The following is a 25,669-nucleotide window of genomic DNA, read 5'->3' on the forward strand; positions in this document are numbered from 1 at the left end:
TATGTGTGGCCTGGTCAGCTTCTTTATCTAACCTTCATATAACGTCTTGAGTCCAATATGCAACAGGACTCAGAGAAAGCACTCAGCTGCTGCCTAGCAGTTGCCAATGCACTACTAATGACTGGTCAAAGGCAACTGTGAAATGCCTCCTCTCCTATAGTCAGGCCTTAGGCTTGCCATATGTAAAGGGGGCCAAGAGAAGAGGGAGTCTGGATACCTACCACTCCCTTCCAAAACTTAAAATATCCTTGCAACATGTTGGCTTGGGATAGGGACATGGCAGCTCCCACTAACATTCCCTTGCCTGGGGCCTCTGATCCACACTACTGGAAAATAAATATCTTAAGAAATTTCAGTGCAAGATTGTGAACGTCCCTCTAGAGTTCACAAGCCTTCTTTTAAGGCCCCTTTGTGTGCTTTGTTGTGCTTGTCCTAACTACATGTGTCTAGTCCTCAGCATTTACACACAACAGGGAGTGGTGATTAACTCCAGTTGCCTGGCGCATGTACGTGTGTTGAAGTAGACAGAAACATGATGGTACAGACTTCCGGGAAGGGTGACTTCGCTTGTGCCTGCTTTTGAGACGGGCTCCCGCCTCAAAAGAAGCTTATTCAGATATAAATCAGTCAGAACATTTTTTTTTTGACTGATGAAATTTCTCCCGGGCAGGGACAAACGTAGAGATCAACCTCAAAAGCCTGTTTTTGTTGGGAGGACTGGATTTCATTAATTTATGAGAAAAGGTCCAGCCAGCAATGCCGGACGGACTTCCGAACAAGCTCTATCTGATTAATGCGATACGTTTATCTTTTCTTCAAAGAGAAAATGGACTAACAGGCAAGCACCCTTCTTTCTATTATTTTTTTTACTTGGTTTAAATTGTTGCAGCAAAAAGAGATTTGTCAAATGAATCAGCTTTAAAGAACTTCTGGGTGAGCTATAACTCTTCTCTGTTATTCACGAAATTAACAGCTTATCTCTGTTTCTATTGCAAAAAGCTGTCCTGGAAGTGCATTCTAAAGATATAAACAGAAGAGGGATTTCTATTCCGAGGAACATTATATTGTCTGGGACTATTCTCTTTTTGGTCTATTTTATTTTGACGAATCTGCTTCTTCACGACGCCACTAACTGTTTTGATGCTGGGAACTAAATTTGTTTTGTGTTCTTGAACATAGAGAGATAAGGCAGACTGCTCTGTTTATACTGTGATGTCATCAAGCCTGGAATATTAACCCAATTGTTACTGAAATAAGAAGTGGTTCTTCTTTATTTTTGCTTTGTTTTGTTTTCGTGGTTTTAAAAATGGCAATCAAGAAAGTGGCTGAGAATCTGGAAGTAATTATGTTTCAGAAAATAATGGATGAGATTGAGATAACGAAACAAACCCTGCGACAGGGCAGTAAGGAGCTGAAAATTGAACTGAGCAAAATGACGCAGGAGTTTAAAGAAATAGGGGATCCTGTGAGAGAGGAGAATGAGATCAGAGATGAGAAAAGAAAAAATAAAGGGAAGATACAAGCCCTGGAGATTGGAACAAATGTGGAATTGGAAAAAGATCTGGAGTTTATGGATATTAGAAATAAAATCTACTGTTTGGAATTTAACGTTATCTCTGAAGAAATTAATGAAGATATTAGAGATAAAGTTATCAATGGCTTGGATAATCTTCTGGACTGGAATGACGTGATGGAGCTTGATATAGAGAAAATCTATGGAATTAACTGCAGCCATGTGACAATGGAAAAACTCTCAAGAGATGAGCCAGAGCATTTTGTAAAAAAGAAGAACACAGATATGACTTTACAACAATATTTCAGCAACTTATTCAGAATTGATGGCAAGAAAATATTTGGGATAGAGGAAATTCCCATCAGACTCTTATTATATGACTATGGCTATGACAGCAAGATTATTATGGAATACTGATAATGGAAGATTGGACACTGAAATTACTGGACTTAACAGGACTATTGAAGATGGAAGATGGAATTAATAGGGATAATGGAATAATGGCTATTGAAATTATTGGACCTAACAGATTTTGATGAGATGGATTAATCAATATGTTTATTTGGACTATGGTTATGACAATAAGATTATTATTATTATTAACGAGATGGATTAATCGACATGTTTATTTGGAGAAAAATTGATAGATATATTTCTTAAAGAATTGAAACCTCTCTTTGACTTTTTGTGGAAAGAATAAAGTAATGTTTATGAGATTTGATGATTAATTAAGATAACTACTGGAGGAAAGTGATTTTATAATATAATTTAAGAGAGAGGATTGTTATATATTGTAGACCTACAACTGATTTGATCTGCGACAAATGGGAAGTCAACATTTTATTTTTTTGTTTAATCATTTTTGTTTTGTTTTTTGTCTTTGAATGTTTTATGATTTTGTTTTGTATGTTTTATGAAAATTTGAATAAAAATTATTGTAAAAAAAAAAATACTCACATACTGGAAATAAGATGTAACTTCGAAATTATCTTATAGCTAATTGTTTCAAATATTCTTAATGGAGATTCTTTGTAATAAGGAATTGTCCATGGGCTCATTTTCTTTTAATAAAACACTTTGGATTACCAAAAAAAGAAAAAAAAAAGAAACATGATGGTACATACCACATACTGGCTGTATATGCAAATAACATTTTCCTCCCTTGCTGCAGTCCAGATGAAAACTGCTCTTTTGAAGCTGTTATTTCCAATGAGAAGAAAGCCCCCATTGGTACAAAGATACATTTAATGTCATGTCTAGCTTGGCCTTTAGAAGAGGTCTCCACATAGACAGGAGGGAAATCAAGCTGGACTCTTGCCTATGATTGGGTCGGCCCTGTTATGATTACTGTACCATAGAAAAAGGTTACAGGTGCACACAACACATGAAATCATAATTCTTTACCTGCTTGTAGAAATGTCTTCAAAAGGGTACAGGATCTCGCCATTGTTACAGATCTCGCAAATAAATCCCTTTTGACTACAAAGACTGCAGCTGTACACATGGGAAGTAGCAAATTTGATTACCTTCCCAAGAAAAGGAGCCAGCTTCCCTTCAATAACCTGAAAGGCAACAGAAAAGAGAGTCACAATAATCAAGAATTGGCAACACAAATAATGGGATATCAGTGTGTTTCATTACCAAACTATTTCAGAGTAAATTAAAACAACCCATGCGAGTCCTAAACACTGATGGGGTGCTGCAAAGTGGGGTAAATCATACAATATAGTGAATTCAGATTCAAGAATGCCAAATTAAACAGATAAAACTGTCCTATGGAAATAAGATCACAGAACATAAAGAGGCAATTTTACACCTGTTTGAAGATGGGTAAAATCAGATTGCTTAGTCCATTTACATCTAATGCTTGTTTTTATTTTACTAATATTATTTTATTGCTTTATCATGTATTGTTTTATGTATTATTGTTGTGATACATCCATTGTGGGGTTTTACGATGAAGGGTATGATATTCTCTTTTTAAAACAACGGATCCATCTGTCAGTTCTTGGAATCTAGGTGCACACGCTGCAAGCTCACGCACATACACACGCACATGCTAAAAAGCCTGATGGAAAAGACAAGTATTCAACTAGCACCCAAAGCTGAACAATGTTGACACCAGGCAAACCTTTAGGGGAAGTATGTTCCACAACTGGCGTTCTATTACTGGGAAGGCCCTCCTCTTGGGAATATATCCTCAAGACGGGAACTACCAGTAGGGCCTCCCCCCTATGTCAAGTCATGAGCAGACTGATATGGGGAGAGGGACTCCCTGAGATAATAGGGTCCCAAGATGTTTAAGGCTTTGTATGTCAAGGCCAAAACCTTCAATTAGCTTGGTAGTTAATTGGAAGCAAGTGCAAATCTTTGCAGGCCAGTGTTATGCAATCCCCTGACACCACATCCAACAAAATTCTGGCAGTTGCATCTTGCACTACACCTGCAGCTTCTGAACTCTCTTCAAGAGCAGTTCCAACTAGAGTGAATTGAAGAGTCTAGAGAGGAGGTTGCTACAGTATAGATCACATTGGCCAGGCTATCCCTGTCCAGGAATGAGTATAGCTAGCCAGCCAGCTGTAGCTGGAAACAGGTACTCCAAATTCCTGGAGCTACCTAGGCTTCCAGTGACATGGCATCTAGGAGTACCCACAGACTATGAACCTGATCTTTTAGGGGGGATGAAACCCCACCATTAGAACAGGCTGTCTACCTAATTCCCAGACTTGAGAACCATCTGCCACTGCACCTCTGTCTTGTCAGAATTTAGCTTCAATTTATTTGCCCTCATCCAGCCCATTAATGCTACCAAACACTGGTCAAGCAGCTACACAGCTTCACACAATTCAGATGACAAAATTGGGTGTCATCAGCATACTGGTGACATTTCACCCCATAGCTTGATGATCACCCCCAATGGCTTCATATTGATGTTAAAAAGCACAGAGGACACAATAAAACCCTGCAGAACTCCAAGGCATACCTGCCAGGGATAACTGTCAAAGCCTTCCTCTAGAACCTTACCTGCAGATAGAACCACCCTATCGCTGGGCTTCTCATCCCCAACCCACACAGCTAGTCCAGAAGGATACCATGGTCAATGGTGTCAAAAGCAGGATCACTGTCCTCCTTCTGATATAGCTCATCAGTCAGGGCAACCAAAGCTATTTCAGTGCCCAAATGGGTCTAAATAATCAGCTTAATCCAAGAATGCCTAAAGCTGCATGGCCACTGCCCTCTTGATCACCTTGCTCAAGAAGGGGTATATTTGTGACCGGGCAGTAGTGTCCCACATTTCTGGATTCAAGGAGGAACTTTGAAGGTTAGTTCCATAGTTAAACTATGGAATTTGCTCCCACGAGATGCAGTAATGGCCACCAGCTTGGATGGCTTTAAAAGAAGATTAGACAAATTCATGGAGGACAGGGCTATCAATGGCTACTAGCTATGATGGCTGTGCTCTGCCACCCTAGTCAGAAGCAGTATGCTTCTGAAAACCAGTTGCCGTAAGCCTCAGGAGGGGAGAGTGTTCTTGCACTCGGGTCCTGCTTGCGGGCTTCCCTCAGGCACCTGGTTGGCAACTGTGAGAACAGGATGCTGGACTAGATGGGCCATTGGCCTGATCCAGTAGGGCTCTTCTTATGTTCTTAAGGTTCGGGTGCATCCCTGTCTCATTTTATGTTGTAGGTCCTATCTCCCCTCCTGAAAATCATCCACACTACCACCAGTGAAAGTTGGTTAAAGACTAGGATACCTTTTCCTCTTTGCTGGATAAATAGACACATTATTCAATAAAAGTTCAATGACGTTTCAACTGAACTAACATTTTCATACATTGGTTCAATTACACCCTAGCTGGGGAGCATTCAAAGTTTAACGTATACAGACCACACTTTCATATTTGACCAGGCCAAATGATCAATCTTAGTATTATTGTGAAAAACCTGCGTATCATACTCATCAAACTCTACTTAGAATAACTGGTATCCATGCTTCAGGAAGAGAAGGGTAGCAGCCTAATTTCACACAGAACTATAGTGCAAGTTAAGATACTATCTCTTTTTAAAAAATCAATAATTTAAGAGACATGCAATGGCCCTAGTACATGGACAGCCATATTTGAATGTTTGCTTAAATGTGCAAGATTCCCACCTCCATATGACTTAGTACTAGCATTCTTATTGTTTGAAGCCATATGCTACTGGACTCGAAATTTTGACTGTCCTGTTACCGATGCCAAAACAACTGTTTTGTGAATGACTACTGGTAATTACGTAATCATCATTGTGCCTGTATTTTTTGTTTCATTTCCCTGACCTCAGTATTTACAATTTCTTTCCAAACTGAATGTGTGTGTGTACACGCACACAGATACACACCTGCAACACAGGATAACCTTCATGCATTTACTGTACTGTAGTTCATGAAAACCCTACGCAATAAATCTGTTAGTCTTTAAGATGCTTTAAGATTCAAATCTCAAAGCAAAACTGGGAAATACACATTCCATTAGAATGCTCATGTCACTTATACTAAATGATTTTCTTATACCAAATGTATTTCTGTAGGCTTAAATTGTGTCACAAACACTACATGGAAAAATGTAGGCAGGAAAGGAAGTTCATGGGAACAGCTTGGGTTGCTGCCACGGAATGGAAATACTGAAAAGCCCTCATTCTTAAAAGAACATCTGTGGCAGCAGGAAACTGAAATGTTATTGCTAGCCATGCAGATTGGACATCTGTTTGTGTTGCAGGGAAAGGTGATGCACTTACTGTGTCCTGCTATAGAAAGATGCCCTCACGCTGGACCTTAAACAATTCAAAAAGGTCCCTGCATGAAGGTGTGGTTCAAGGCCAGGAGTCTGATACTGTTATAGTAGATGTTGTAAGCAACTTGTAATAAATCTCTTCCTTAATTAATTTGGGTAATGAAAAAGTCTAAACTGGTTAAGGGGAAATGATGTCCAAAACAAAAATGAGGAAACACAAGAAACAGCAGACACGTTAATGATAGGACATAAGGGTTCAATTACATTAATGTGTTTAATAAGTGTCTTCTAAAATTCAGGAACAGAGAATTTGAAGGCATTTTAACTTAGTGATCTTTTTGTTTTTGAGAGCCTGGAAGATGGATAACGTCTTCTACTTGGATTTATGAGGATGACTAGCTAGTAAGAACAAATCCAGCAACTGAGAGGTTTTGTTGGCTTTTTAAAAGCAAACCTGCGTTGAGAGTTGTACAGTTGATAATTTTACCTACATTTGTTTGCAAAATAGCAAGCATGTATTTTATTACTTCCTGGAAATGTTTTACACAGAAGGGGAAAATAGAAATATATAAAATAAATAAATTAAAATATTACTGCATTATTAGTGTTTGAGTTGATAATTGTAGGCTGCAGTGGGACTTCCTTGTGAGTAAGCATGTTTAGGATTGCACTGCTAAACAGTTTTAATATTATGGATATGATGCAGTAACAGGCAATGCAGCATTTAATGTATGTTTTACATTGTACAAATGTTTTAATAAGATGTTGTAATTTTTAATAAAGCTGTTTTACACAATACTATACCCTCTTGAGTACAGTATGGGATTTACTTGCCTATTAGTTACCACAATGTACTCCAAGTATCTGTTAAATTTACTTAGTGCCTCTAAGAAGGAGGGAATATTTGCTACTCAGAAACACTTTACAGCCAAAGCTGCTGTTTACAAAAACTGTGCATTGGAGAAATGAGCACAAATGGCTTCTAATGTCTCACTGAAAGTTGTACTATACAAAGAATGTTATCTCTGCATCTTCACAATGTATTAGGCATACGCCTAACATAGTCAAAGTACAACTAGAGAGCTAAATCAATACATGGTGAGAACTTCAGGGGAAAAACATTGACTTAGAAAGCAAATATTGCACCTATATTTTCTGAACATGGCTGCAAGCCTGTGCAGTATTATCCTTGCACAGATCCCACTGAAGTCAGTGAGGCTTCCCCTCCCCTCCTCTAAATAACTGTGGGCAGAAATGCACCTTAAATAAGCTTACTAACTAACCACGTTTCTTCAGCTTGATCAGCCTCAGCAATATATCCAGAGTATGCTAAATGTTTAGTTTTTGTGTTATGAATCACATGGCCAACTGAAATGTTATGGTTGCTACAAGCAGATAAATGTTGCCATGTTGTAGCAGCTTCACATGGGACCATATCATGTGAAGGGATGCAGCATGGAAAGTCTCCACATCAGCACCAGCAACTACCAGGAATGTGTGTGGCTCTGAAGAGTCGTACTCTCTGCGGGGGGTGGGCAAGGTTCTCTCTCTCTCTGTATCATCGGAGGAATCGATGTGGCAAGCAGCTTTCACATCTTAGGTGGAGTCACCACCACATACAAGCACTTTCAGCGACCTTTACATTGATTCCATCATGTTTGGCCTTAATTTGAGTCTTCTCTGAGTTAGGGAATTGTGAAATCAAGAGATATGTAACTACCTCAAAGCTACCCAGTAACTTAATGGCAGAGCTGAGACTTTAATCCAAATTACCTTGTCTACTGAACTAATGTTTGGGTCAGTAGGCAGGCACTCTCTCTCTTGACTTGTTTAAAATTAAGGAAGCTTTAAAAATGCCTCAAAAAGATAGTGAATTAAAAGCCTGCCATTTAAAGCAAACGTGGAGGCAGAATTATATAGTATAAAATAACGTTAGCAGGTGGCATATCACATTTCTGTGATTGACCCTGATTTGCTAGCTCACAGATAACACTTGTCTTTACTAGTTTAGTTTAGTTTAGTTTATTTGCGGTCAAAGACCCGTCTTGTTACAGGTATATAACAGTAAAAGTAATAAAAGGAAAAATATAAAGCAAGAGACCATACATTTCAGTTCAGCATTTACATCCATAAAATACATTTGTTAAGTAAGTAAAAATTCCAATCTTAACAATTGCGCTGCATATATAAAATTCGCAACCTTCATTGTAGTTTCTTTCTTAATTCCTGTAATTAAATAAACCAGCTTATTATTGGGGACTACCCGTGTAATACTTTCCATTTCAACAGATAGAAATTTACAACGTACAGCTTCATATATAGGGCAGTCAAACATGACATGATAGAGTGTTTCGATACTACCTTCCCCACAGGGGCAAACACGTTCTTCATAGGGTAAACCTTGATATCTCCCAATCAATAATGCGGAGTGGAGGGAATTAAATCTACCCTTAGTAAAGGCTAGACGTAATTTTGGAATTGTGAGAAAATCCAAATATGGAACATATTTGAATGGCTCTGGCTGTAATTTAAAGTGGATAGGAGAGCACATTTTTGTGGCCATAGTAATTGCAATTTGGGAGTCTGTGTCCTTTAAACGAGTTCGAATATCAGATTTAGCCGAGGTAGAAGTTTGTGTGGCTAAATACTCGGGAAAAACCCAACAAGGCAAGTTCGCTCCTAAATTTTTTATTCCAACTAGATGTAAAGGTATTGCTCCAAAACTATGATAAGAAACCCGGGGGCTGTTCATAAGATAATCTAACCCAATAATTGGTAGCCATCATCCATGCTTGGCATTCAATAGAGGATAGACCACATTCTAGTCTAAGGGCCGCTGTTGGGACACATCTCGGTAAACCCAAAATTCGGCATAAAAAAAGGGAAAGAACCGATTCAACCGTAGAATTGAATGTGTGAATCCATAAGGGAACCCCATAGAGTAGCTGTGGAATAATTTTTAGTTTAAAAACCTGAATAACTGCAGGCACATAACTCCCCCGTTTGTAAAAAAAATATCGAAGAACACACTTGTCTTTACTAATGATTTTACTTCAAAGCAGCTAACCTTGAGCTAGATATCTCCACGAAAAAGCAAGTGGAGTTCAACAAAGAGAGGTTAAGCCTGAAGTTACCCTCTTTAATTTTAATAAGGCTGCACTGTATTGTGTGAGGTTGCAGGTTAGGGTTAATAATTGAAGGTAAAGAGGTGACAAAGCATACATACCAAGGTGCTATTGCCACTGGGAAGACAGTGCAGAGTCTACAAATATCTGGTAACCCCACCCTTGTAAATCAGTATGTTAATCATTATCATCATGTTGATGATAAGACTCCTTATAAGTCAACACAGAGGCTATAACTGCAACCGTCCATTCACGATCTGAATTATTTCCGTGAAGATAACATTTATTAAAAAAGAGTTCCCTTGGAAATACTGGTTGGTTGGCTTGTAAACTTCTTTCTACATTCTGGGAGTGTTGGATTTGGAAACATTCTTGACATCATTTGTTTCTTAGTGCCCTGGACACCAGTCCTGCCAGGGGGTGTTAAGGTGCCACCTAGTTGGCATTTTGCTAAGTCTAGGAGGAGGAAAAGCATGGATTGTGGTACCCTACCACACATTTCCCAGACTGGAACGAGAGGCAGTGGTCGCAGGTGACAGAATAGGGTGGTATATGTAGAAATGAGCAAAGGAAGAAGTGGAGGAACTGGGGCAGTGTGCAGAGTACAGTCACAAACACACTAATGTTTCTAGCAACATCTCTGCCTGCTTATCTTACAGCACTGTGGTGCAATTGATAAAATGTTGGGCCTGGATATGGGAGACTCACCTTCAACTTTCCATTTTAACCACAATGCTGTCTGGTTAGCCTTGGAGAAAGTGACTCTATTGCACCCTCACCTACCTCACAAAAAATTGTGAGGATAAAATGAGATAAGAAGTGTATAGCACCTAGTGCACTTCTGTAGGCAACCCAACTGTAGTTTAAAATTCCAGACGCATGCTATCACTATTGGGCATTAGGCACAAGACATCAGAGCAAAGAACTGATTACACAAGATTGCTCTTCTGGTCTTGGGGCTTTCACACAATATTTCATTTATGGTCTTAACACTAATTGTCTTAAAGGATTAAATCTACACTAAATGGTAAATAAGAACTATTTTACCAAAAAGATATCACATTTTTATATTGGCTTGAACTTTATAGCAGCACTTTCCCTCCATCTGGCTGGAGGGAGACAGCCTCTTAGCCTAGGCCTCAGATACAAAGTAGGGTTCAGTAGCCCCCAGGTTCTCCTGCTTATGCTCCACTTTGACTCTGCTGCCTGAAATAAGGCAGCAAGGCCATCTCTTCTCTGCTAGTTTCCCTCCCTGTCTGCAAGATGGTGCTGCAAGGTGGGAAGACTCTTGAGCGGCAAGACATCTAGAGCTTGTAGAGCAGAGGTAGCAAATGTGGTGCCCTCCAGATATTGCTGAACTACAATACCCAGCATTCCTAGCCATTGGCTATGCTGGCTGGGGCTGATGGGAGTTGGAGTCCAACAGCCTCTGGAGGGCACCACATTGGCTACCCCTGCTGTAGAGCAGTGTTCAACTTTGGATTCTGATAAGTTGTCGGACTACACCTCCCACGTTCCCTTGACCAGTGGCTAAGCTGGCTGGAATGATGGGAATTTGAGTCCCCAGATGTTCTTGGACTACAAGCTGAAAACTGTGCCGTGACCACATCACCCTGGAAATGGAGCAATGATAGTATACAGCTTCCCCCTGTGAAACTACTACTCAGCCACTGGCTGCTTCAGTGGTCTTTTTTCTTCTTCCCCCAGGCAGCCCATGCCAATGTCCCACCTGTCAGCAAGGGGACAGCTGTCGGGCCCAACACCCACAGCAACAGCAATAGCATCCAGCCAATACTCTTATTTGTTTTAATCCAATATATAATCACAAGTTCAAAGATACATTGGAAGTTGGCCCAAAACATCTGTGTGTGGGGACAGGTTATATGCTTGAATATTTCCTCGGTTCAGAAACTCCCTCATATGCTCATTCTCATCTGCAGGGAGACTCTGAAGCAAACATCTAATCCTGTACCTGTCTCAAGTGGCACTGCTTCTGAACATCTAAAATGATTCTTACTGTGCCATTTTTAGAAGTTTGTGGATTGAAGTCTTAGGTTTTTCCATATATGGTACTTTAGAAATCAAAACTTGAAGCAATGTTTATTGATAACTAATGGAACTTATTTCCTAGGATTGCAGTCTTTGTTTATAAGATTCCTTTTTAAAAAACAAAGAGAAAACAACAGTGTTTTAAGATTAGAAAAACTTCAGTCAGCAGCCGATGAGCAACAATTCTTTCTTGCGCTGATATGGAGTATTCCAACACTGCTACGTAACTGGAGTATATGCTAAACTGTATCCACCTCAATCTGATCATGCTCTCAAGGATAAGCAAAGGCAAGAGCCCTTCATCATTTGGGACACTTTGATTCCGTTTCAGTTTCTGGCATGCCTAAGTATAAGCCCATGATGATAGAAACAAAATGGAAGGCATAGTAAATTAAAGCTCTGTTACCACAGTGGCCTTGTTTGCATGCAATCCTAAACCATGGTTTAGAGTTCAGGATGAGCTGCACTGAGCCTCAGGTTTGGGCCCTTCTCCTTCCATTTTAGATTACTGCAGTTCATTGAGACATTTGAACCCAGGCAAACTGTGGTTAATCTTAACAATGGTTTGTTGAAGCAAGCCAATTTCATGACCCATGGGTCATGAAATCGGCTTGTTTCAACAAACCATAGCTAAGGTTAACCACAGTTTAGGATTTGGAAGCAATGATAAACTGCAATTAATCTAAAATGGAAATGGATGCTTCTGATGTCCTCATACTATTCTGGAAAAGGAGAGGGAGGGTTGGAGCGTGGGAGCCCAAAGCTCACTCTGACTGTCCTTGAAATACTAAAACATGGTGTAGTGTAGGGACGGGGAACCTGTGGCCCTGCAGATGGTGTTCGACTACAACCTCCATCATTTCTGACAGTTGGGAATGGTAGCTAGGGCTGATGGGAGATGGTTTTCAAAAACATCTGCAATGCCAAAGATTCCCATTCCTGGTTTAGCATTATGTGTGACTATGGAAAATATGTTATTTATTATTATAGGTATTTTTATACTGCCCTTCAATAATATTTGATTACTAGGGGCTGCTGCTCCTGCTTACTTTGCTTGCAAAGCCCACCTACTCCCCAACTTACAGCATCACCAAGGCCTCTCCTCCTCTGCCAGGTGCCCCCCTAAGCCATTTCTCCATCCCATCTGCCAGGCACCCCCTAGCACTCTCCCCACCCCCTCTGCCAGATGCCCCTAGCCATCTCCCCACCCCCTCACCAATCCCCCCAACCTCTCCCCATATATGTCGCCAGAGCATCCCCCGCACACACACTGGTAGTTGAAGCTCTCCCCCTCCCCCAGTCAAAAAGCCTCCCTCCCACTCCCCACTTACCTTTTGGCCTTGCTGCTGGTCACTTGCTTGTTTGCCCACCTGCCTGCCAGGTCTCCCAACCAGTCCCCTTATCATCATCATTGCCCTCCTCTTCCTCCCCACTCCTTGCCCTCCTTGCCTGTAAACTTCTAAGCAGAAGCATGATGCTTAGAAAAATAGAATATAGGAATATAGGAAGATAAGATGTAACTAAGTTCTAGACAAGTTCTGAAATTAAAAGCAGTTCAATTAAAACACAGGTCTCTATCCTCCTTTGCAGGATTTACTTTCTGTTTGCTTTATGTATATCAAAAGCATCCTACTTTGATCTTAGGAATCCCTTCTAAGCATATTGCATTGGGCTGTGCCCTTCTGCCAAGTCAGATGCTTTCCCTCTGGAAAACGGGCTACCACAGGAACAAAAGACGTTTTATGTATGAAACTCTACTTTTTGGAAGACTAGGGGGAGGAGTGGGAATCCATACTGACAAGATCCACTTTTGTAATTTGAAAGCATGTGCAGTTTGTGATGAAGCGCAGGCGAAAAAGAACCAACCCTCATGTCCTAGCATCCACAGAAAACCCAAGTGCACATGGGGGTCAAACTAAAACAAATAAGAGGGCCTCCCCCTTAACCATAAGGTCAGTGTAAACAATGTGGCTTGAAATGGTGGATGCCAGTAGCACCACAATAAGCTCCACAATGCAATTGCAGTGCCAACACCTGTCTGCCTTGACATTCGCCATTTTATCCCCCTGTGATTCTTTCTTCTTTCCCTCAAGATTTCTAGGCTCATGCTTGCAGCCCACCATATAATTTCTAACATTCTTTGGTGTACCCCCAAATTTCTCTTCTCATTTGTCATACCGTATCTCCCTATACGAGCCTGCCCGGGCCCTGAGATCTTCAGGAGAGGCCCTTCTCTCAGTCCCAACACCCTCGCAAGTGCGATTGGTGGGGGCGCGAGATAGGGCCTTCTGAGTGGCTGCTCCTAGGTTCTGGAACTCCCTTCCTAGAGAGGCACGAATGGCCCCCTCCTTGCCATCCTTCCGTCGGCAAGTAAAGACTTTTTTTATTCTGACAGGCTTTTGGGATAGAAGGTGTTTAGGATTGGGCTTTACAAGGCTTGTTTTATTGTTTTATATTATTATTTTTATTATTTTAAATTGTTTTTAGATTTTTAAGTATCTTTTAAGGTTTTAAGGTTGTGCATAGTTTAATTGTATTTTAATTGTATGTTTTTCTATGTTTTTAACTACATGTAGTTTTATTTGTAAGCCATCCTGAGTTCCAGTTTGGAAAAAGGGCAGGGTAAAAATAAAGTTTCAATCAATCAATCAATCAATCAATCAATCAATCAATATACTCATGAGAAGAGAAATAGCATGGATCCTCAAATTGAATACCCTTTCCCCAAATGGACTGAATGAGGACCTGGATTTTCTTCCCTTAATGTAAAGATACGCACTTTACACAAGATCCCTAGACTGCAATTACATCATGCATTTTATCCCAGCTGAAAGTACTTTGCTACCGACTACATTTTATCCCACCACTTACAATGGACACACTTATCAGATTTGCCCTGATGAATGTGCTGCTGATTCTCAACAATCCTGTGGAAAGAATCTGATCCATTACAGCTTTGATTTAAGAAAAAATATAGACAGTCATGTGAGTAAAGAATAATATGTACTCCAACCCCATTGTTTTTTAAAACAAAACTGTATGATGATAGTTTGCAAAAAATGTAAAGTCACTCCTGTATATAATTGTTTCTTACAGCCCCTGATGAAGGTTATACAACATTAGCCGAAACGCATTGGGCTTTTTTGCAGACCATTTTTATCCTTGAAATTGGAATAAAAATTTGTGAATTTACATATATATTTTCACTCAAGCTTTCTTGTCATCCTGGGGTGCCCCCCCCTTTTACCTATTTGCCTTATTGGATAACATCCACCTTTTCCTCTATCTGGAAATTGAGATAGAAATCTTAGTTAAATGAAGGTGTTTCCAGGTCCAGCTGAAGTGACAGGATCATTCCTTCTCACCTGCTTAGAGAGTCTGAGTAAGGAACATTTAATCTAGTGTACTTGCTTCTGGCAAGAAAGGTTTAGGTGCCCTCAGGCCAGGCCAGTCACCAGAAGGCCTAGTGCTGTAGAGATGTTAGATGGGGGCACTCGGGACTAAAGATGGATGCTCCTGAAAGCTGCAATTCTAAACACACTTACTAAGGGAATAAGCCCCATAGAACTCAACAGCACTTAATTCTGACTAGATATTGTTAGGATTGTGCTGTTGGTAAAACTTGATTAGGGATCCTCTACAACGATATCCATATCAAAGCAAGGTTGGCAATCCCCTGCCTGGAATGCCCTGCCTGCCTTTTAACATGGCTGCTCCAAACTTCTTTACAGACTTGACTGTTCACTGCAGAGATAGGTTTGAGAAATGAATAAGAGTTAAGAAGATGCTCTGCTCTTTCCTGCCTACTCTGTGGGCTGCTATAAACTCACTTTGACAGCCAACCCAATTCCAGTAAATTATAATTGACAGAAAGAAAACAAACAAGGTTTGGTCTACCTTCACAGGCAGCAGATTGGGAACAGCAGCAACTGAAGCTACACTTCCCAGTATGTGAATTCTCTTTTACCACTATTGGGCAAGAAACAAACCATCATGCAAATAACAAGGTGCGTCATCAGTGGGTTTAAGGGGGTTGAGCTGATCACATGGAACCACTGTTGTTGCTTTTATGGATGTAAGGGAGTAAGGTCAGAGGTAAATGAAATGCATAGAAAAAGAAAAAGACAGCGATGATTGCATAAATGCAGTACCATACCAACCACAAGAAGATTCCTATGAGTAAGACAGAAAACTCAGCATCCCATCAGTCAGGGTTCCTAACCAAAACTAAAAAAATCCTGGCAGCCAGTCAGCCAAGGTCACAGAAATCCCCATGCATCACAACCTGACCCGGAGCTGCAGTTAGTGCAGAATGCTGCGGCACAATTTCTGACATCAGTGAGACCCTATCATCACATAATACCTCTGCTCTGAAATCTGTACTGGTTGCCGATTTACTACCAGGCTAAGTTCAAGGTGTGGTTTCCATGTTACGGGTGCCACATAGTACTTGTTCTGCTCTTGTAAGAAATCAATCCTTTAGTGTGGCAGCACCAATGCTTTGGAACTCCCTGCCTATTTCCATTAGGCAGGTGCTTCATTGTACTCATTTGGCACCTGCTAAAAATATTTTTGTTTAGGCAAGCCTACCCAGGCACGTAGAAGCTATTATGTTTTTATCTGTTTTTAATTCATTGTTGGTTTTATTATTTTGAATGTTTTCAAATACCTGTCTTTAACTGTTTTTGCCAATCATTTTATTGTCTTAGTTCCTTCTATAAACCGCTTTGAGGTTTTTTATAATAAAGCAGTATATAAATGTTGTAAATAAAATATATAAATAAATTTCGGAGTCACTGTGGCCCTTGGGTCTCTTTCCTCTTTTATACTGAGTCAGGCCATTTGGTACTATCTAGCTCAGTACTGCTGACATGGACTAGCATTGGGTCTCCATGATTCCAGGCAATAGTCTCATCCGGAGATTGAATTTTGGACCTTTGCATGCAAAGCAGGTGCCCTGCCACTGAGCTACAGCCCTGTTTTTAAAAAGTATCTTTTAAAATTGTTATTTTCATTTCACTAATGAACGCACAGCATACTAGGGCAGATCCACATAATATATTTAAAGCACATGAATCCCACCACAGAATCCTGGGAACTGTAGGTTGTTACGGGTGGTGGGAACTTTAACTGTAAGGAGGAAACTACACTGCCCAGGATTCTTTGGAGGAAGTGATGCACTTTATATGTGGGTTGGATGTGCTTTAAATGTATTATGTGGATCTGCATTACTTCATAAACTTTGCCTGCATATAGATCATTTCAATTAGATTTTAAAATGGAAATAAGATACAAAGTTTACTGGGTGACCATGGGCTACGCACCATCTCTCAGCTTAATCTGCCCCTCAGGGTGAAAACAACAGAGGGGGACCATGACCACCCCAAGGTGCAATCCTATGCATATTTACTCAGAAGCAAGTCCCAATGTATTCAATGGGGCTTACTCAGACAAGGAAGTATGCACAGGACTGCAATTCAGTGATAAGGAACTTCACTCACCCAATCCAAAATTCAGAATCATGCCACTTTAAGCTATTTTGCAACTGTTTTATACTTGTTGTGAGCTGCCTTGGTTTCCAACCCTACCTCACAGGGTTGTTGGAAATATTCCATATACACACACACTGGAGATGTAAAAATACATACATCCCATATAATAGTTTATTGTCAAAACCAGTTGGCCATTGCAGAACATTTTTTTAGAAGTATTAGTTTCCTGCCAAATAAAAGCAGTGACATCTAAATAAGCCCTGCCTAACTGCTTTATTTTAAAAAACGATCAGGGAGAGAAAGATTTACAACACAATCCCTTTCTATGTTCACTCAAAAATCCCACTGATTTTCAGAACAATCCTAACCATATCTACTCAAAAGTAAGTCCTACTGAATTCAATGGGGTTAACTCCTGGGTGTGAGGAATCAGCATTGCAGTTTTACTCCCAGAAAAGCTTCATATTGGGAAGGTTTTCAAACAGGTTATGAATAAGACAAATAAACTGCCCTCTTCAACAGTCCAGTAAAATTTAAACTTGTTTGACTCCTTAATTAGAAAAGTATAACACTGTAGCATGTACACTTTTTTAAAAAAATTGAAAGATAAAATGTATAATATGCCATTTTTGCAAGTAATTAAAAAATCTGCAAACAAAAATTGTTTACTGTGTATGTCCATCAAGATCCTGCTGTGATCTTCTGTTGTAGTGCAATCCTATGCATGTTTACTCAGAAGCAAGTCCCAATCCTATACAGAGAAAGTACTCTTTATGCTGCTGAAAGCTATATATTTACTGAATTCCTGATGCGAAACAAGCAGGAAAAGGAAACTGTTTTCAGAACCTGAAATGGGGGTTTAGGTATTGTGTGGGGGTCAACACATCTTGTCAGTCACAACCCTGACTTCACTTATTGGCTAAAAACCTGAAAGGGCAGGGATTAGAGCAGTCAATACTAACAGAAGTTGGGGGGGTAGGTTACAGTTTGGTTTATATCTTTTGAAACTTAATTTTTTTAAAATGAAAGCTAAGAGTCTGGAGATTAAGGTGACTCACCCAGAGAGCCAGAGAGGTCAAAAACCAAAGTCTCCGGACAAAAACTGGAGATCTGGCAACCCTATTAGGCATGGAAGTGTAACAATTTACAAAAGGAGTTTTGTTTTATTTTGGGGAAAGAAAATACTTACAAAGGCAAACAGGAAAAAGTTTTTGTAAGCTAAAAACTTTGACAAATTTATTTGCAAGACTGTATTATAAACTCAGTACATAAAATGGACTCTTATCTGTCCCTATCAAATAATTATTGGAATAATTTAATTTACTCAAAATATATAAAGTTTAGAGCACTAGCAAAAAGCACTTCCTTGTTTCTATCTCACAGGAGACTTGAACAGTCAGATGAAATAAGCTTTTTATATCTCATTTACTCAGCTCATCAAGGGGTTTATAAAACAAGGGAGGGTTATGGTCAACATGCTTATGGCTGAGGCAATGGGATGCATTAACACAATTTTATTTTTCTGTGTGCTAAATCTGAATGCTCTTAATTTGTTATCTTGCCTATGTAAGCCAATAAGGGAGCAATAAAGAGTAGGATAAGTCTACACACAAGCAGCCTAGTGGGATTGTCTAGCTGGACCACCTGTAAACCTGGTTAGGCTAAGCAGGGCTGGCTCCAGGAATGCCAGAGCCCCTGGGCATCATCTTGCCCTGGGCCCCAGCGTGTGTGTGTGTGCGTGCGTGCACGCATCTCTGCCATCAACTAAGATGGCAGCAGGGGCTTTAGTACCTTAGGGAAACTGCGGCCGCCATCTTCGTTAAGGGCAACGGTAAAAGACAGCAGACAGGTAGGTGGGGGGCGTGGGGGGCTGCAGATGGTGGAAGGGGAGTGGAGGGGTGGCTGAGGGGCCCCCTGTAGCTCCAGGGGCCGTTGGGCCAGTGCCCCACCTGGCTGCCCTTTAGAACTGGCCCTGAGGCTAAGCAGTAAGATGGGAGAAACTGTTTTACTTTATTTATTATTATTACTAGTACTATGGAATATGTGCAACTGAAGTGTGTGTGCGTATGTGTTTGTTGTCCAGTTGTTTCTTTGGTTAGAGTTCAGGCCTGCTGAGGCACTCTTATTTGCACCCACAGTGTTTTCTGAATTATGAGAAGAATAAGCGGTATTATTAGTACTTTGACAGCTTTACCAGAATTAAGTTCCTCTTACTTCACACCTTCTCCTTTGTACTACACTATTCTGTTCATGGAACACAGGAGCATTAAAGGCTATTATGTAGTGGATTTATCTTTGATTGTCCTATAATTACACTGCAACCACCACCACCTGGGGCAAAACACCTGTTCATTCAGCCGCTTTTAAAGTCACATTCACACAATTCCACTACCACAAGGAAAAGCTAGTTTTTGTGGTATTAAAATGGAATGTGTGCAACATACACCTATACAAGGTTTATTCAAAACAGGTTTGCTATGTTCAAATGTATGGTAAGCAGTACCTACACTACTACCTGAGAGTAAGCCCCATGTAACTCAATGCAACTAACTTTTGAGTAGACATTTATTTAATATTTATTTATTGTATTTGTATACCGCCCCACAGCCGAAGCTCTCTGGGCGGTTTACAGCAACCAAAAATATCAAAAACAAACATACAAATTTAAAACACATCTTTTAAAAACAATTTAAAACACAATTTAAAATTTTTTAAACAATTTAAAAACACATGCTAAAATGCCTCGGAGAAGAGGAAAGTCTTGACCTGGAGCCTGTTTTTTTATTATTATTATCATCAGTGCAAATCTTTACATGCTTACTCAAAAGTAAGTCACATTGAGTTAAATGGGACTTACTCCCAGGTAAGTGGGTTTAGGATAAGAACATAAGAAGAGCCTGCTGGATCAGGCCAGTGGCCCATCTAGTCCAGCATCCTGTTCTCACAGTGGCCAACCAGGTGCCTGGGGGAAGCCCGCAAGCAGGACCCGAGTGCAAGAACACTCTCCCCTCCTGAGGCTTCCGGCAACTGGTTTTCACAAGCATGCTGCCTCTGACTAGGGTGGCAGAGCACAGCCATCATGGCTAGTAGCCATTGATAGCCCTGTCCTCCATGAATTTGTCTAATCTTCTTTTAAAGCCATCCAAGCTGGTGGCCATTACTGCATCTTGTGGGAGCAAATTCCATAGTTTAAATATGCGCTGAGTAAAGAAGTACTTCCTTTTGTCTGTCCTGAATCTTCCAACATTCAGCTTCTTTGAATGTCCACGAGTTCTAGTATTATGAGGGAGGGAGAAGAACTTTTCTCTATCCACTTTCTCAATGCCATGCATAATTTTATACACTTCTATCATGTCTCCTCTGACCCGCCTTTTCTCTAAACTAAAAAGCCCCAAATGCTGCAACCTTTCCTCGTAAGGGAGTCGCTCCATCCCCTTGATCATTCTGGTTGCCCTCTTCTGAACCTTTTCCAACTCTATAATATCCTTTTTGAGATGAGGCGACCAGAACTGTACACAGTATTCCAAATGCGGCCGCACCATAGATTTATACAACGGCATTATGATATCGGCTGTTTTATTTTCAATACCTTTCCTAATTATCGCTAGCATGGAATTTGCCTTTTTCACAGCTGCCGCACACTGGGTCAACATTTTCATCGTGCTGTCCACTACAACCCCGAGGTCTCTCTCCTGGTCGGTCACCACCAGTTCAGACCCCATGAGCGTATATGTGAAATTCAGATTTTTTGCTCCAATATGCATAATTTTACACTTGTTTATATTGAATTGCATTTGCCATTTTCCCGCCCATTCACTCAGTTTGGAGAGGTCTTTTTGGAGTTCTTCGCAATCCCTTTTTGTTTTAACAACCCTGAACAATTTAGTGTCATCAGCAAACTTGGCCACTTCACTGCTCACTCCTAATTCTAGGTCATTAATGAACAAGTTGAAAAGTACAGGTCCCAATACCGATCCTTGAGGGACTCCACTTTCTACAGCCCTCCATTGGGAGAACTGTCTGTTTATTCCTACTCTCTGCTTTCTGCTTCTTAACCAATTCCTTATCCACAAGAGGACCTCTCCTCTTATTTCATGACTGCTAAGCTTCCTCAGAAGTCTTTGGTGAGGTACCTTGTCAAACACTTTTTGAAAGTCTAAGTACACTATGTCCACTGGATCACCTCTATCTATATGCTTGTTGACACTCTCAAAGAATTCTAATAGGTTACTGAGACAGGACTTTCCCTTGCAGAAGCCATGCTGGCTCTGCTTCAGCAAGGCTTGTTCTTCTATGTGCTTAGTTAATCTAGCTTTAATAACACTTTCTACCAGTTTTCCAGGGACAGAAGTTAAGCTAACTGGCCTGTAATTTCCGGGATCCCCTCTGGATCCCTTTTTGAAGATTGGCGTTACATTTGCCACTTTCCAGTCCTCAGGCACGGAGGAGAACCCGAGGGACAAGTTACATATTTTAGTTAGCAGATCAGCAATTTCACATTTGAGTTCTTTGAGAACTCTCGGATGGATGCCATCCGGGCCCGGTGATTTGTCAGTTTTTATATTGTCCATTAAGCCTAGAACTTCCTCTCTCGTTACCACTATTTGTCTCAGTTCCTCAGAATCCCTTTCTGCAAATGTTAGTTCAGGTTCAGGGATCTGCCCTATATCTTCCACTGTGAAGACAGATGCAAAGAATTCATTTAGCTTCTCTGCAATCTCCTTATCGTTCTTTAGTACACCTTTGACTCCCTTATCATCCAAGGGTCCAATCGCCTCCCTAGATGGTCTCCTGCTTTGAATGTATTTATAGAATTTTTTGTTGTTGGTTTTTATGTTCTTAGCAATGTGCTCCTCAAATTCTTTTTTAGCATCCCTTATTGTCTTCTTGCATTTTGCCAGAGTTTGTGTTCCTTTTTATTTTCTTCATTCCGACAAGACTTCAATTTTCTGAAGGAAGACTTTTTGCCTCTAAGAGCTTCCTTGACTTTGCTCGTTAACCATGCTGGCATCTTCTTGGCCCTGGCGGTACCTTTTCTGATCTGCGGTATGCACTCCAGTTCAGCTTCTAATATAGTGTTTTTAAACAACTTCCAAGCATTTTCGAGTGATGTGACCCTCTGGACTTTGTTTTTCAGCTTTCTTTTTACCAATCCCCTCCTTTTTGTGAAGTTTCCTCTTTTGAAGTCAAATGTGACCGTGTTGGATTTTCTTGGCAATTGGCCAGTTACATGTATGTTTAATTTAATAGCACTGTGATCACTGCTCCCAATCGGTTCAACAACACTTACATCTCGCACCAGGTCCCGGTCCCCACTAAGGATTAAGTCCAGGGTTGCCGTCCCTCTGGTCGGTTCCATGACCAACTGGTCTAGGGAATAGTCATTTAGAATATCTAGAAACTTTGCTTCTTTGTCATGACTGGAACACATATGCGGCCAGTCTATGTCCAGGTAGTTGAAGTCACCCATTACTACCACATTTCCTAGTTTGTCGTCTATATCTATAAACCCACATTTTGAGGATCCATATCAAGACCCAGGTATATTTCCTGGACTGAGAGACTTCAGTGACCTCTTTCCCATCCACAAAATGAAGTAATTTTGAGATCTATCAGCTTCCATGTTCTCCCTGGAATTGGGAAGACTAAGTGGGAATTTTCATCAGTGGGTCTTAAATTTTATTTATTTATTTATTTATTTTATTAGATTTATATCCTACCCTTCTTCTAAGTAGGAGCCCAGGGCGGCAAGCCATTAGCTTGATTGCAGCCTTTTGATTAATGTTAACTGGATCTGTGTAAAAAGGTCTAGATATCTGCATAACATTGACAATACTGCTGAGTACAAAACTGGCTCCAAACACCATAGGTAGCTAACATGGAATCCTAAGAAAAAGTGTTATTTAAAAAACAAAGACAAAATCCAGCAGGTTTCTAGGCACCTTGCTTGCCAGGATGGGGGGGGGGCAGAGGATGAAAAGGGAAAACTTTGGCACCATAATCTATACACTTAACATTTGCAAAGATAGTATGGCATCTTATGAGGTTTCTAGTAGTAAGGTAACGACAGCTCTTCAGAGCACAGGTTACAGTTCTACCCCACAAGCAGTTTCTCCACAGTTTTATGAGATCTTACTTTTCTAGCTTGTTCATAAATGATCTGGAATTAGTGGTGAGCAGTGAGGTAGCCAAGTTTGCTGATGACACTAAATTATTCAAGTTGGTAAACACAAAAAGGGATTGGGAGGAGCTCCAGAAGGATTTCACCAATCTGGGTGAATGGTTGTTAAAATGGCAAATAGAATTCAATGTACACAAGTGTAAAGTTATGCACACTGGGGGGGGGAAATCCTTATCTCACATAGCACTACGTTGAGTACAACTCTAAGCTGAACGTACCATCACCACAAGGAATTTTCTTTGTGCAAGGGAACACTCTCCCCCCATCTTCCCCCTGCACTCCTCTAAATCCTGGGGATTCCCTAGCCCTCCAGAGCAGTTATGGGGATAGTGCAGAGCACATGTAGGGGAAGAAAGGGATGAAACCCCCTTCCGCTAATTGAAGTTGTTCCGCTAATGCAAGAATTTAGTTGAAAACTGCCCATATATAATAATGCGGTCTGAACTGGCAGTTAAATGACCAGGAAAAGTTTCTTAGGGTTGTGTTGGATAGCTCAAAAAATATTGACCCAATGTGTGGCCGATGTGAAAAAGGTGAATTCCATGCTCAGGATCATAGGAAAAGGAACTGAAAATAAATCTGCCAATATAATAATGTACTTAGACAAATCTTTGGTGTGACCACACTTAGAACACTGTATATAGTTCTGGACCAGGTCTCAAAAAGGATATTGTAGCATTGAAAAAGGTTCAGAAAAGGCCAACCAAAATGCTAGGGATCTGGAGCAACTTCCCTATGAGGAACGCTTACAATGCTATAACTTTTTAGTTTACAAAAAAGACGAGCAAGGGAGAATATGATAGAGGTGTACAAAATTATGCATGAAGTAGAGAAAGTGTAGAGAGAGAAGTTTTTCTTCCTCTCTCATAATACTAAAACCTGGGGCCATCCAATGAAGCTAAATGTATGAAGATTCAGGACAGAAAAAAGGAAATATTTCTTCACAGAGCACATAGTTAAACTATGGAATTTACTACCACGATCTGCAACAGTGTCAAGTCATGCCACAGATCATGGAGTGGGAGTTCCCAGGCACACATAAACACCCTGATATAGGCAGCATAAGATTTAGTAAGACCACGTGCCCCACCTACCTCTCACCTCAGTGTACACACCTGTCATCACCCAAGATAGCGGTGGGGGTGTCAACTCCTTAGGAATGCCCCAGCTGTCATCTTGGGTGATGGCAGGTGTGCGCAATGGAGCGAGAGGTAGGTGGGGCAGGTGGTTTTACTGAATCTTGTGCTGCCTATATCAGGGTGTGTTTATATGTGTGCCTGGGAACCCCCACTCCGTGATCTGTCACATGACCTGACACTGTTGCAGATCATGGCTCGGGAGAGCCATCCCTCCACCCTAGGGAAGGGCCCCTCAGGAGCTTCTCTGGGCCACAGGGGCCCTTAGCTAGGGCCCAACCTGGCTGCCTGCTGGTACCAGACCTGCCTGCTTGTTGAGCTTCCCACAGGCATCTAACTGGCCAGTGTGAGAACAGAATGCTGGACTAGTCTGTTTCAGTATGGCTCTTCTTACTTTCCTAAAATGTATCATGAATAGAAAATCTGTTTCCAAATTCTACAAAAAACAGTATACAAAATGGTTTAAGATTCCTTATTTTTTCCTTTTTTTGTTGCATTTTTTTTTAAAGATTCATTCAAACTGATTTTCTTTCCAGGATATGGTTTGAACGCACATGCAGCTATCACCTCTGCTAAGGATAAGCATGCCTGGGTCTGGTCAGTGCCTGCACGTGAGACTTCCTTGGAACAACACATATACCATTTTTGGTCCCATGAATGTAAGACAGACAAATAAATAAATAAAATGCAGAATTTCACTCTTCCTGAATAAGGATCCAGCTGAGGCATCACCTACAGGGCCATAATCTTGCTTTTTCAATCCTATCACCCCATTTCTAATATACCTTCAGTTTGAATAAAATTGGATTGCCAGTTTTCTAACTAAAGAAGTAATGAAATTGGGGAGGAAGAGGGGAAGAATCTCTAGGCTGATAATAAGGATCCAGTCAGATTAAAATCCAATTTAACTCACCCAAGCCACAAAAGTAATTGAATTACATGATGAAAGGTTTGGGGTGCAAGGAGTGAGGGGAATAAAGTCAATGTATATCAGCACAAAGAAATATATCAAGAAGCAGCTAAATAAATGAATGCAATATGACTCTTGTAACTGTACACCTCTCTGGTCCCTCCCAAGGACAGTTTGTTCCCTTGAACAGTTCACTTGTTCCTATCCCAAAACTTTGCCAGAAGACAAGTCATTGGAGCCTCAAACGTCTCTCTCCTCCACCTCAAGCTGCTTCATATGTCACAACCCATGTAGAATAAAGGCCAGCACAAGCCATTTCTGTGATACAGCAGCTCACATTAACAATGATCTAGAATTTTACATAATGGACTGCCTTCTAGTTGATCCTGACTTATGGCGACCCTATGAATAGGGATTTCATGGTAAGTGGTATTCAGAGGGGGTTTACCATTGCCTCCCTCTGAGGCGAGTCCTCCCCACCTGGCTAGGGCC

General features: G+C 40.7%; 1 protein-coding gene across 4 annotated transcripts in view; it reads right to left on the bottom strand.

The window, feature by feature from the left end:
• Window positions 1-25,669, bottom strand: part of PLEKHM3 (pleckstrin homology domain containing M3) — a 102,189-nt gene that overhangs the window by 15,684 nt on the left and 60,836 nt on the right. For 3 of the 4 annotated variants that reach the window (XM_061607820.1, XM_061607818.1, XM_061607819.1), the window contains one exon: window positions 2,918-3,075. In XM_061607820.1, coding sequence (XP_061463804.1) covers window positions 2,918-3,075 — 158 coding nt within the window. The remainder of the gene's footprint in view (window positions 1-2,917; window positions 3,076-25,669) is intronic. The other variant, XM_061607821.1, reaches the window with a different exon arrangement.

The sequence above is a fragment of the Rhineura floridana genome, chromosome 2 (genome assembly GCF_030035675.1).
Source record: "Rhineura floridana isolate rRhiFlo1 chromosome 2, rRhiFlo1.hap2, whole genome shotgun sequence".
Classification (NCBI taxonomy): Eukaryota; Metazoa; Chordata; class Lepidosauria; order Squamata; family Rhineuridae; genus Rhineura; species Rhineura floridana.